The 13,987-nt window shown below is 35.0% G+C and overlaps 1 protein-coding gene across 5 annotated transcripts in view; it reads right to left on the reverse strand.

Annotated features, from left to right (window-relative positions):
- Window positions 1–13,987, reverse strand: part of AKT3 (AKT serine/threonine kinase 3) — a 386,660-nt gene that overhangs the window by 103,652 nt on the left and 269,021 nt on the right. For all 5 annotated transcript variants that reach the window (XM_059940876.1, XM_059940883.1, XM_059940866.1 and 2 more), the window contains one exon: window positions 7,013–7,135. In XM_059940876.1, coding sequence (XP_059796859.1) covers window positions 7,013–7,135 — 123 coding nt within the window. The remainder of the gene's footprint in view (window positions 1–7,012; window positions 7,136–13,987) is intronic.

Consider the following 13,987-nt stretch of genomic DNA (forward strand, 5'->3'; position numbering starts at 1 on the left):
TGAATAAAATGTGTTTGGTGTATATTATGTCAATTCACTTTATGTGCTTTACATGCAAAGTGAAACATGATAGTATGCGCTAATGTGCTAATTCTCCACATTTTGACGAGACTGTTTTGAAGTGGATAGATACAGAAGTATCAAAACATATAAATACTGTTTTTAATACCAATAAGTACATATATTTTTAAAATTCCCGATTCATACCTAATTCTCTAATCTCATATCTCATTTCCAAGATACCAAGGGTTGAGGGATGAGGAATGAAATGAGGTGCAGGGACAGGGTTTGAGTGAAGAATAGGAACAGGATGAAAGTGATCAAGAGTCCCAGTTTACCTAGAACTGAGGGGGGTTCCCAGGATGCAGGACTTGAAAGTTCTACAACTGGGGAAATTCTAGGCAAAACAGGACAGTTGATCATTCTACTGGTTTTATAAATCAGCTTAATTACAATGATATAGTCAGAAATAAGGTCAGCCTATGGGATGACTGTGAGAGATGGGGTAAAGGTCACCATAATGGGGATAAGGTAGCATATTGCATAGGAGGCAGTAGAGAGCAATGTGCATAAGATTACGGAGTCAAGTCAGAGAACTTAAACGTAAATTCAAGTTTTATCTCTTACTGTGTAACCTTGTGTGTGCTGTTGACATCTATGTGCCTCAACTTCATCTATAACACAGAGGTAAATAACAGTAACAATTCCAATGTGATTGTTTTGAGAATTAAATGAGATACTGAATGTAGAACTTAATCAATAAATGTACTGATCATTTATTAAACATGGAGAGTTTAATGGCTGATTTATAATTTATCAAAATGGTGTGTGCTCTTCTATACAAGAGCAAAGTTCAGAAATGGAACCCTATAAAACACTTTTGTCAGCTCGGTGACTTCATTAAAAACACTTTTTAATATGCAACGAGTTCTTTTGAATAAACAATAAAAATATTTTACAATTTTTGAGCCAGTTATTTTATAATAGTGTCCACCTTCTTCCATCAATTATTTTTCTTCTCTCACCATCCTGAAATGTCATTTTGCTGAGCATGAATGACAAAAACAACTTGTCCATCAGTATGAACAACAGTCAGAGATACATCACCTTTAAAAAAAATGATATCCCCAAATCTAATCTTGTATAAAGATAAATTGGGGGTAATTAAATATCCAGTCTGGTTTAAAAAATAAATAATAATTTTATGTAGATGCATAACAAAGTTTTCATAAAATATAAGAATGATCAGTGTTATGATTCACAAATGTGAAGGATGCACAGAATCACCTGGTAATCTTTCCAAAGCAGATCGATGGCTTAGATATACCAAAAACACCTGGAAATCACTTCCTTAGTGCATTTGACACTAACATAAAGAAGATTTAGTCAAACATTTTTAGGGACCCTTCCACTGTGTAAAGGAGGAATAAAAATATTTACAAATCACCTTTCTTTGGTTCTCTCTCCTAAATCTAATGCTTTCCTTCTTCCTTTTTTTAACCATAAAAGGAAAAATGCATACACTGTAACTGACTGTTCAGGTACTCTCTATTATAAAACTTTATATGCATCTGTTTTATCTGCACTATCAATCTTAGCATCTAGGATTGAGAGCAGGGCATTATGTTTATGCTTAATGGATGCATCCACCAGCAAAAGCAATGTATGAAGTTAAATAGGAAGTCTGAAAGAAAAGATTATATATTCAAATCTGGGTAATGCTTACAATTTGTATCAGAGGACTGTTTGTCATCTAATAGTTCATACTTTGAGGAGACAAAAATATTAGTCATGCTAGAGTTTCCATTTAAAAAGGCAACATTTTTTACCCAGTTGAATTGGACAGGCATTATTTGACAGAGGATCTTGATTTGGTAGATTTTGAAATCTTTTTTCCTCTGTGCTTTGTGAACAAGAAATTATAGCAAGAAAACACTAGGCTCCTTTTTCTGCTCTTGCTGGTGTCTCGAATAAAATTAAACTCTTCTTATTAGAAAGTTTAAGAGTTTTTAACTTTTAAGTTTTTAAAAGCTTTCTAATATACAATTCATATATATTCTAATATCTATCTATGATAAATATACACACACATATATATATCTTTTAGGTATCATTTTAATTAAATGGCTGACACTTTGTGATTAAACAAAGGAATGATAATAGCAGTTCCTAAGGGCTCTGACAACTACTGTAGCAATACCAAAAACAAGACCCTTCACTCACTCTTACAAACCCTTTTTAGCACAGTTACATCAGTACAAAGACTGCCTCAGGCTCAAGAATGTAATAAGAAATTCCTCCCCTGCACACTGCATATTTAGGTTTATGGGTATCCAAGTTGCAAATGTCACATGGCTGACCTACAGGAACTTAATGACCATGGAATTAAGACAGTGTGTTGAAATGCTGAAAGGAAAACTTTGAACCTTCCTAAGATGGAAAAGAATTCACAATATACAATAGCAGAGATCCCATTTAGGTTAGGGTTTAAGAAATACTACATTTAAGAATTTACTACACTTGAGTAACATAGCCCAATAGTATAAGTTAATGTTAGAGGTGGAAGGGGTTCTTAGTAGCAGTGGCTTAAAATTTTTATGAAAGAGGAAATCCAGAGTGACTGGTTAGAAGTGGGAGTTAGAGGATGTGTCTTGAGACTCTGTATGTAAAGTAAGCACACTGTTTCATTCAGACCGCTGGTTTATTTAGGAGTTGAGGAAGACTGGGAGGGCTGTGATATAAAGCTCTCTGAAACCATCCCTTTGTGCCATCACTGAGTCTTAGAAATTATCTAAATCTATCTGGCAGTTTCTCACATTAACAATGTAAGTGGTTAAATTAACCATTAAATTCTCTGATTAGGTAGAAAACAAGATTAGATTCTCCACAAGTAGGATACAGTAGCAATTTACGCATTTTTTTGCCCCTCCCCCTGTCATAAATTCTTGGGAGAAATTAATTCTTTTTAAAAAATATTTATTTATTTATTTATTTATGGCTGTGTTGGGTCTTTGTTGCTGTGCACGGGCTTTCTCTAGTTGCGGTGAGCGGGGGGTACTCTTCGTTGTGGTGCGCAGGCTTCTCATTGTGGTGGCTTCTCTTGTTGTGGAGCACGGGCTCTAGGTGCGTGCGCTTCAGTAGTTGTGGCACGTGGGCTCAGTAGTTGTGGCACATGCGCTTAGTTGCTCCACAGCATGCGGGATCCTCCCAGACCAGGGATGGAACCCGTGTCCCCTACATTGGCAGGCGGATTCTCAACCACTACGCCACCAGGGAAGTCCCAGAAATTAATTCTTAATGAAATTCCAGTATCAGTACCTTTGCAAATGTCCCTAATTCAGCCTATCCTATCCTTGGATGGCCATCGTCATTGAAAAGAAAGGTATATTGAATACTTACAAAAACAAGAGCTAAGCAGAAAAGAAGTTTTCAAAAAAATTTATACTACTGACACAGTCTTAGGAGAGATTTCTTCAAATTTTTATGCTATCATAAAGCAACATCAGTTTTTCCTAAGTAATCACAAAGAATTTGGGTCCTTACTGAAGCAAAATTTAATATCATGACATGTATTGATAAATTATGCAAACTTACTTTTTAAAGTACAACAAAAGTTGCAATAATTTATCTGTTGCTGTGAACACCAAGTTATTAGGAACTATGAACTGATAAAATGTCTTAAATTAACTTGCACATGAAATAAGGCTTTGCCTCTAATGATGAATGGGGCAGTGGCAAACAGGTACTGATTTACTTGAGAGGTGCAGCTACCATAAGTATCTCAAATGGATTTGTATTTGAATAAACACAAGGTCATTAGTAAGGAGAAGACAGACAAATCTGAGACAAATCAAAGTGGGTACCTAAATCAGTTTTTGATAATGCTATTTTGAATATATTTTGTATAAGTATATTTAAAACATTCCTTCTCTTATCTTTGGCAGATTTATTCAAATTTTAGATTTACAAAGATATCCTAGAATTAATCCAATGAATTCCCCCACCTAAAGTTCATTTCATCTCTAGAAAGGCAGAATGGTGTAATAAAAAGAACATTATACCTGGAGCTAGGATTCATGGAATCCAATAATCTTGACTATGTCATCAACTTAGTCCATTACTTTGAGTAAATCCCTTACTAGGCTTCTAGTCTTCAATGAGCTCAGCTGTAAACTATGGGTCAGCTCTAAATTTTTATGATTCTACCTAAAGATCTCATTCTATCATGTGCAATATGGATACAAACAACACGTATAAATTGTGAATGTCTGACTTTTTACATTATCCATTCTTCTCGGTGTATGTTCCATGGATTCTGTCCAATGCTATACATTTACTTAGACCTTTAACTTAAGGTTATATTAAAAAGTAAATAAATTCAGAGAGCAGAGGCCACTTAATTGTCTAAGAAAGTTAGTGGTCTGTTTATATGGTAACTACCTGACTGGTATTCATATACAAAGTATTAGCACTGTGGCTTAATAAATTTAGTCTAATTTCATCATCAGAAAGGATGGAGCAACAAAACTCATTAAATGAACTTCAATGTACCAATATGTTGATTCATTAATGAGAAATGATCAATGGAGATGCTGACCAAAACCATCCCAATTATATCATTCCTTAACCAATGCTAGCAATCAAGTGAGTATTCTTTTGTTTCTTTAAACTAATAATTCCATCCTCCAGCTTTAAGCATTTTGGATATATTACTAAGTACTTCAAAATTATTCTCATTTTCTTAAATCCAGGAAATTCTCCCCCTTCTCCCTACAAACAGAATTCATAAAATATAAAGTGGGAATGGTAGGGGGGAGTAGATCAGGCAGAGAAGAGCTAACTACTCCTAAGTAAATTTGGAAATGCTATATAACTTATGTTTTCTCATACCATATAACTAAATTCTTTTTTAAAACTCTGGATTCAAGACATTTAAACGTTATAGGATTATTTGGCCATTCAGACATCAGATATAGGGATGCTGAATTCTGCCACTCCTGGCTATAAAAAGCTGCAGGCTAAATACAATCATATTGTTGATTTATATCCATCTCTGGTCTATTTGGGCACTTAGTTGATCATCCCTGATATAGATATAGTTGCATAGTTCATTTTTCCTAAAAACAGAATTTTATAGCTTCTTTAATCAATAATATGTTAAGAAATAAAACAATAAAGAAGATGTGGCACATATATACAATGGAATATTACTCAGCCATAAAAAGAAACGAAACTGAGTTATTTGTAGTGAGGTGGATGGACCTAGAGTCTGTCATACAGAGTGAAGTAAGTCAGAAAGAGAAAAAATACCATATGCTAACACATATATATGGAATCTAAAAAAAAAAAAAAAAGGTTCTGAAGAACCTAGGGGCAGGACAGAAATAAAGACGCAGACATAGAGAATGGACTTGGACTTGAGGACATAGGGAGGGGGAAGGGTAAGCTGAGATGAAGTGAGAGAGTGGCATGGACATATATACACCACCAAATGTAAAATCGATAGCTAGTGGGAAGCAGCCACATAGCACAGGGAGGTCAGCTCGGTGCTTTGTGACCACCTGGAGGGGTGGGATAGTGAGGGTGGGAGGGAGACGCAAGAGGGAGGAGATATGGGGATATATGTATATGTATAACTGATTCACTTTGTTATAAAGCAGAAACTAACACACCATTGTAGAGCAATTATACTCCAATAAAGATGTTAAAAAAATACATACTACATTTCATTGTCATCATGTAAAATAATATTTTTTGAGATAGTTACTTCTTAGGGATCATTCATAATACAAATGTATGTGAGAGCAACATCTTAAAATAACTTAGACAACTGCTTAAATAATTAGATAACTTAAGAATCACAGGTGTTTAAAAAGGAGTGAATGGGAGTGAGGGGATAATTGTGATTTCTCTTACGTGCTATAATATGTAAATATATACCTTAGAAACAGAATTTCATAGAAGACTAGTATAACTTCTATTTCTACAAATCATAATTTAAATGAACTAGTACTTGATAAATAAAGCAATTCTGTGTCAGATTTTAATAGGTCAAGATTATCATATGATTTACTTTTTAAGAAAGTAAGATTGTCACATTTAGAACTTGTTCAGAGTGTGTCATGGTACAAGTTTCCTTAATATGACCAATCTAATTCAAAACAGTGTCACGAGAATTACTGCTACCTTTTATGAGTTACTCCAGGGGTCAGCAAAATATGGCCTGTGGGTGAAATCTTGCCTACTGCCTGTTTTTGTAATTAAAGTTTTACGGGAACACAGCCAGACACGCTCATTTACATATTGTCTGTGGCTGCTTTCACCCTACAACAGCAGCACTGAGGAGTTGCAAAAGACACTGTAAGAGCAGCAAAGCCTAAAATATTTACTATCTGGCCTTCACAGAAAGTTTGCCAATCCCTGAGCTATTCTGAGGGTCTTAACAGAAAGAAACTTAGAGAAATAAAGTCACTATTACTGATAAAACAAATACAGTGCTTTTTAAAATGGAAACTAAACAAATTGATAAAAGGCTATATTAAAATGCTTCAGGTATTTAAACCCACTAAAAATTTAATACCAAATCAAATATTTTCCTTCCCCCAAATAATCTTATTTATTATAAAAATTTCTTCATAATATATCACAGGATGTTAGAATATAATAATGAAATTTATTTTAAAATGTCACTTGCAAAGTTACTTGACTTATAATCAGATGTTTAACATTACTCATTACACTTTCAGAAAAACGAAACTATTAGTGGTAGATCATATTTGATCAGAGCAGTCAAAAAGAACTATTTTGCATGTCAAAAACTTGGACATAAAAGAACTACACGTTTACTGGTGAATGAAATTTCCTGTCAAATACAGTGAACCAAATTCTTAAACAGAGTGGTTTTATTTCCCAACTAAATCTGCTTTTCTCCAAACTGTGTAACTTTGTAATTACTTTGTGTTTGTCCCTACAGCCTCTGCAAAAACAAATTCTGATTACTTTTCTTTTTTACCTTGAGATCACGGTACACAATCTTTCCGGAATGTAGATAGTCCAAGGCAGAGACAATTTCTGCACCATAGAAACGTGTGCGGTCCTCAGAGAACACCCGCTCTCTCGACAAATGGAAAAACAGCTGCAGGGTAAACAGCAGGGACAGGATTGTAATAATTACTGATTTAGTGGGGGAAATTAACACAAACATAAAACACCTCTCACCACCATATTGTGATGATAGATAGTGTAGTCTCAGTGGACACTGAGCACTCTTACACAGCAGCTGGCTTATCTTTTCCAGGTTTCCAAGGGGAGACTGCGAGCTGTTAAATCAGTGCTTTAATCAATATACCAATCTTGTTTAAGGCATTCTGCTTGCTACCCATTTAACCTTCAGTTACCAGAGGAAAAAGTATGCATCATCAGATTACATCTCTCCCTCAGTATACTGTTGCTTCACTCTTTCAAGGATTAGGTATTGAGACTTTATTAAAATAAATGCACATAAGCATAGATGTAATATTTCTACTTAATTATCTGATTTACACTTGATTTCAAAGAAAGGACTGCTGATTTGTGGAACCTTATTTATGTGAACTTGTTAAATTCTACAACTCTTGATTCATCATGATACCTCTAGAAATGTTTTCAACGTTTAAATCCATGTTTTCTGCAATGAGAAACTGTGAGGCTTTACGTTTTCAATTTATTTTAGTAATGCCCAAAATGGACTGAGAAGCTCCCATTATTTCCCTAATAGTTCTCAATGTAGACTCTTCCTATTTCAATAATAATTAACTATGACACCAATCTTTTCAAATGTAATCACTTAAAACTATAAGCCCATCCATTTCCCCGTTAACAACAGTCAACAAATATTTATTGGGTTCTCACTGTGGTCAAGCATCCAGCTCTCCATTTAGACAGCCTCTTTATTTAAGAAACTGCCTGTCTCAGCTCTCAGTTCAATAATGTATATGAGGAAGGAGCCAGTTTCAGGCACTATGAATTGACTACTGACCTTTTTGTGTACTGTTTCACTGTATTAAGAAATCCACCAAGAACAACAAAAGATGGTTCGCAGTGCTGAGCACACTGCCAAGTATCACAGTAGGTACTCAATACATGTCTTTGATTAAAGAAATGAACCAATCAGTGTATCCTTGACTGCAAGATCAGAAATTAACTATATTTTCACATGGATTACTTCTACAAACTGCTTCTACAAATTTGTAAGAATTATGGTTAACTGAGATTTGTTTCTCACACACCAAATCATAATTTAGGTAACATAAAAGAGGTTCTCTATAGATTCCATCTTCCCTTTTCCCACCTCCAACTCCACTTAAGAGTTTATCATTATTTTAAGATAAAATTTATGCATAACCCATTGTCATAGTAAAGAGAGGGAGGTAATATCATGTAACTATTGCCAAAAAAGACTGGCTCAACATTACTTATAGTAAAACTAAAATGTTTGGCAGATAGTCTCTAAACTTTAATGCTCTCTACTATATTGTCATATTTTATCAAATCTAAGATGCTGTTGTTTGCAACTCCACCAACTTTTTATGTTAATACCAAGAAAAAAAATGAGGTCAATTAAAACTATGACACACCATCAAATATAAAAGGCATTCTGATTGAAGAAATGTTCAATGTGTCTTATAAATGACCAAATATACTATGCCAAAAATCAAACCAATGTATGAAATTACTCAGGGATATGCTTCAAAATTCATTCATTTTATACAGGCACATACATGTTATTAATGCTCTACCATTCAAACAAAGACAGGAAGTAGAAAGAAGCATGGATCATCAGTAAAACCATTCTGAAATATTTCTAGGTCAAAGTAATTTCTGTCATCCTTTAATACAAAATATCACTAATTTTGATGAAGGAACCCCTGTGACCCAGATTTATGGTAGTCTTCTAATGAGATGAAAATAATGGTTAGATTTCTAAATTTTCTTCAAATGTCAAGCCTAGTACCCACTCATCTACTATACAAAAGATATAGATCTTCCCTAAATCAGCATAATACATGCAGGCTTCTAGATCTTTATTTAGACCATAAATCTTCAATTTGTCTTCCAGCCAATTTCTATAAAAATATCAGCTAAAAAAAAAAAAGCTACTTAAGGAGAAGAACTCTATTTCTTAATCTGCTCTCCTCTGATGTCTACCCTTGCTACTTTATGGAACTTATTCCTGTTAACATAACCAAGAACCTCTCGTTCTGGAGCTTAGAACATCACTTATTACCCTCTCCTTCTTATAAACATTCCTTGGCTTTGGTACTACAAATCTCCTGATTTTCTCTGAATATTCCTTCTAACTTTCTACCTTGGCTTTGAACCAACTTTCCATTTAGTGAGCATCAATTACTTTAAAGTCACTGTTATTGGACACTGGGAAGAGAAAAAGAGGGCATACAATGGTGATTAAGACATAATCCCTGACCTTAAGAAATTCAACCCGATGAAGGAGATCTATGCATAGATAAAAAAACAAGAGCGCTATGAGAAATTCTGTAATTCTAATATTAAAAATGCCTTGGAGGGCTTCCCTGGTGGCGCGGTGGTTGAGAGTCTGCCTGCCAATGCAGGGGACACGGGTTCGAGCCCTGGTCTGGGAGGATCCCACATGCCGCGGAGTGGCTGGGCCCGTGAGCCACAATTACTGAGCCTGTGCGTCTGGAGCCCGTGCTCCGCAACAAGGGAGGCCACGATGGTGAGAGGCCCGCGCACTGCGATGAAGAGTGGCCCCCGCTTGCCACAACTAGAGAAAGCCCTTGCACAGAAACGAAGACCCAACACAGCCATAAGTTAATTAATTAATTAATAATAAAAAAAAATGCCTTGGAGGCAAAGGATGATTAATCTTTATTGGAATGATCTGAGAAGACTTCACAGATAAGGTAGTATCTCACGTTTTGAAGGATGGATTTTTCACAAATGGAGAATACAAGGGAAGCATTCAAAACAGTGCAAGTTTTATCTATCTTAATATTTTGACCACAGCCTAGTATAGTACATCAACATAGTAGGTAATTAATAAATGTATGTGGAACGAATTAATCCCTCTTAATATCCATCTTAATATTTTGACCACAGCCTAGTATAGTCCATCAACATAGTAGGTAATTAATAGATGTATGTAGAAGAAATTAATTCTAAAGAAAAAAAAAATAGTAATGGCAAGGAAACAACACATAGGGAGGGCATGTAGCTGAAGAACAATAATACACATTCATGCTAATGACAGAACTTAAGCAAAAAAAAGAAGAAAACAAAAAATAAACCCACAAAGATGAGGCCAGTTTGTTTAGGACCTTGACTGCCATGATATGGTTTAGAGATTAATTTTGTAGATAAGGAGTGTCAAAGACATTTGGGTTAAAAAATTTAGCATAATTTTATTTATTTATTTATTTATTTTTGGCTGTGTTGGGTCTTTGTTGCTGCGCATTGGCTTTCTCTAGTTGCGGCGAGTGGGGGATACTTTGTTGCGGTGTGCAGGCTTCTCTTGTTGAGGAGCATGGGCTCTAGGCGCACAGGCTTCAGTAGTTGTGGCACGTGGGCTCAGTAGTTGTGGCTCGCAGGCTCTAGAGTGCAGGCTTAGTAGTTGTGGCACACAGGCTTAGCTGCTCCGCGGCATGTGGGATCTTTCTGGACCAGGGCTTGAACACATGTCCCCTGCATTGGCAGAAGGATTCTTAACCACTGTGCCACCAGGGAAGTCCGAAAAAAATTAGCGTAATTTTAAGTAGACAACTCTGGCAGCAACTAGAGAATCAATTAAAAAAATCTGAGACTACAGTAGTCAGGTAAACAATTCATAAAGTGCAACAAAACTTACTGAACACCAATTCAGTACAACCATTGTGAAAAAGCTGCAGACACAACGAGAGGAAATGGTACCAATCTGAAAGAATATCACTATTTGGTTAGAACAACCAGATATATAAATAATTCCACTAAAAATATGTAGTTATAAAATAGAAAGCACACTTAAAGAAGTGAATAAGTATGTTTGGTAATATAAGAAGTAAACTTTGAGCTGGATAAGAGCTTCTGAGGAACATTAGTGCTAGTAACAGACCTTTCAAGACAGTCAATATTCCAGAGGGGACTAGCTTGCACCATTTGGGCAAAGGCAGAGAGCAACAGTGTTGAAGTTTCCCTAAGGATGGCTGAGTAGGTGTTGCTGCCAGCAGTGTAAAGGAAAAGAATGGGGATGGGGACAGAGGAGCAATGGATTTTATTTTGACCTGTTGACATTTAAATAAGAACTTGATAGCACAGCTTCAGAACTATGGGACCAAAGGGTATAAAGGTAAATGTGAGTCATTTATATAAAGGATACTGCTGACACCAAGGAAGCAAGGTATAGCCCAGAAATTTAGTAGAAACTGAAAATAGAGTTAAGGTCAGAATTTTAGGGTATGACTGCACATAAGGACAGGAAAAAGAAGCAGAACAGGATATTAAGATAGAGTCCTAAAAGAAATACAAACAGAAAGAATACCTGAAGAATAAAGGAAAAGAAAGTTTCAGGAAGGAAATGAACATTTACCAGGCATAGGAATTAGGTCATATGTTACCTTTCAGGGAAGAGATGTCATACTTAGGTGGGCTAAGAAGAGAATATAAAGGTAGAAATGGTATGTGACTCTTTTAGAAAAAATAAATGAGATGAGCCAAGATATTATTGAAACAGAAGATTTTTGCTCAACATATTAATGCTCTCAAGAAAACTTCTGTCTGAAGAAATTTAGAGATACTATAAAGCTACAATTCATATGGAATAGGCATATAAATTAAAAGAAATATCAATGAAATCAGGCAGCCAGAAACAGGTTACTTTATAAAAATTTAGAATATGGTAAAGTTGATGATTATATATAAGGATATGAAGTATATGGGGAAAAAAATGACCATTTAATAAATGGTGCCACAATATTTGCTTAACTTTGGAGAAAAGTCAGAAGAGTGTCATTATTGAACGCACAGGCATTCAGTAGATATTTCAAAGAAGTCAGAGTAAAAGCTAAACCATACATTAACAAAGCTAACAAACAAGACTGTAAAATATCATATTTGCAAATAACTGCTCTCCAGAACAAGATGTAACACTCTTTGAAGGAAGACAACAAAATCTAAACACTCAAGTAAAATCAAAGTATCTAGTATACAATCAACAATTACTAGACATGAGAAGATGCAGGAAAATATGACCCATCACCAACAAAAAAGTCAGTCATTAGACACAGACCTCAAAAATAACAGAGATGATGGAATTAATAGACAGTAACTTTAAAGCAGTATAGGAACATAAAGAAGAGATAATGGGAAATAGAAATAAATAGGACGTTTAAAGATGAAACATATAATACCTGAATAAAAATTTCACTAGATGGGATTAACAACAGATTAGACACTGCAAGAGAAAAGACAAATGAACAAGAAATCATAGCAGAAGAAAACTATATAAATTGCACCTGAAAAAAAAAAAAAATCTCAGCAACCTCTTGGACAGTGTCAAGGAGTCTAACATATGGATAACAGCAGATCCTGAAAGGGAGAGGGAGACATCTGCAAAATAATGCCTGAATTTTTCCAAACTAGGATAAAAAAGATAAATGCACAGATTAGGTATTTCATCGAAACTCAGTGAGATGAAAATTCACAAACATGCATGAATACTCAGAACATAACCAGTCAGATCACACTAAAATTGCTGAAAAACTGGTGACAGAAAATCTTTAAAAAATTCTGAAGGGAAAAAAACCCCAATACATACAGAAGAACAAATAGGAGAATTTCCCCAGACTTCTCCTCAGAAACTATATAAGTGAAAGGACAATGGAATGATACATCCAAATTGCTGAAAGAAAAAAAACACATCCTAAAATTTTGCATCCAGTGGAAATATCCATAAAGTATAAAGGTTAGAGACTTCTGTTTTGACCATGATATAGAATAAATAAAACAAAGATTTTCATACATTAAGCATTAGGCTTCAAGGTACAGTGACTCCAAAGAAAAGGGAAACAAGGTGGTAATTATGGTTGTTCCAGCTTGCTGCCTGGAGAGACCATCCAGAATGTAACACAGTGAAAGAAAACCGAAACAGAACCTGTGGAATCCTTGAAGTAAGGATAGAGAATTCAGAGACTGGGGAGACCAAAGTATCTATAATTCATGAGGGAGAGAACCACAAAGAGGAGAGCTCCAGGGACCTGCAATGAACTGCCTCTGAGTCTTACTAATCAGCATGTGTATATGAGGAAAATTCTGAGGCCAGGGAAAAGAGCCATTGGAAAGAATCAGGTGAAAAAAATCACAGGCTCATAGAGCTAAAAATACTTTTTGTTCTTACCAGGCAAAATGGAAAAACTTCTTAAGAAATGTGGCACCCACTAGAGTCCTTGAGGATACTGCCTCTATAGTGCAGCAGTATTAGTGTTAGAGCAAAGGACACACACATATGTCAAACTGATTTTTGCCAAAGGTGTCAAGGTCATTCAATGGGGCAAAGGATAGACTTCTCAACAATAGATTCTGGAATAACCAAATATCCACATGGGATAAAAAATGAACTTCAATCCTTAGCTTACAGCATACATAAAAATAAAAAATATCATAAACCTAAATGTAATAGCACAATTATAAAAGTTATAAAAGGAAATATAGGAGAAAATATTTGTCATCCATGATAGACAAAGATTTCTTAGATAGTATTTAAAAAAAAACAAAGAAGACAAACTGATAAATTGGATTTCAAAATTTAAAACTTCTGTTACTCAGAAAATATCACTGAGACAATGAAAAGGCAAGGTACAGTCTGAGAGGAACAATTTTTTTTTTTTTTCTAAGAGGGAAGTTTATAGAAATACAATCTTACCTCAGGAAACAAGAAAAACTACTATTAAAATATATTGTAAGCTATAAGAATTAAGAGAATGTTGTACTGTTTCTTGAC

The sequence above is a fragment of the Balaenoptera ricei genome, chromosome 1 (assembly GCF_028023285.1).
Source record: "Balaenoptera ricei isolate mBalRic1 chromosome 1, mBalRic1.hap2, whole genome shotgun sequence".
NCBI classification, from domain to species: Eukaryota; Metazoa; Chordata; class Mammalia; order Artiodactyla; family Balaenopteridae; genus Balaenoptera; species Balaenoptera ricei.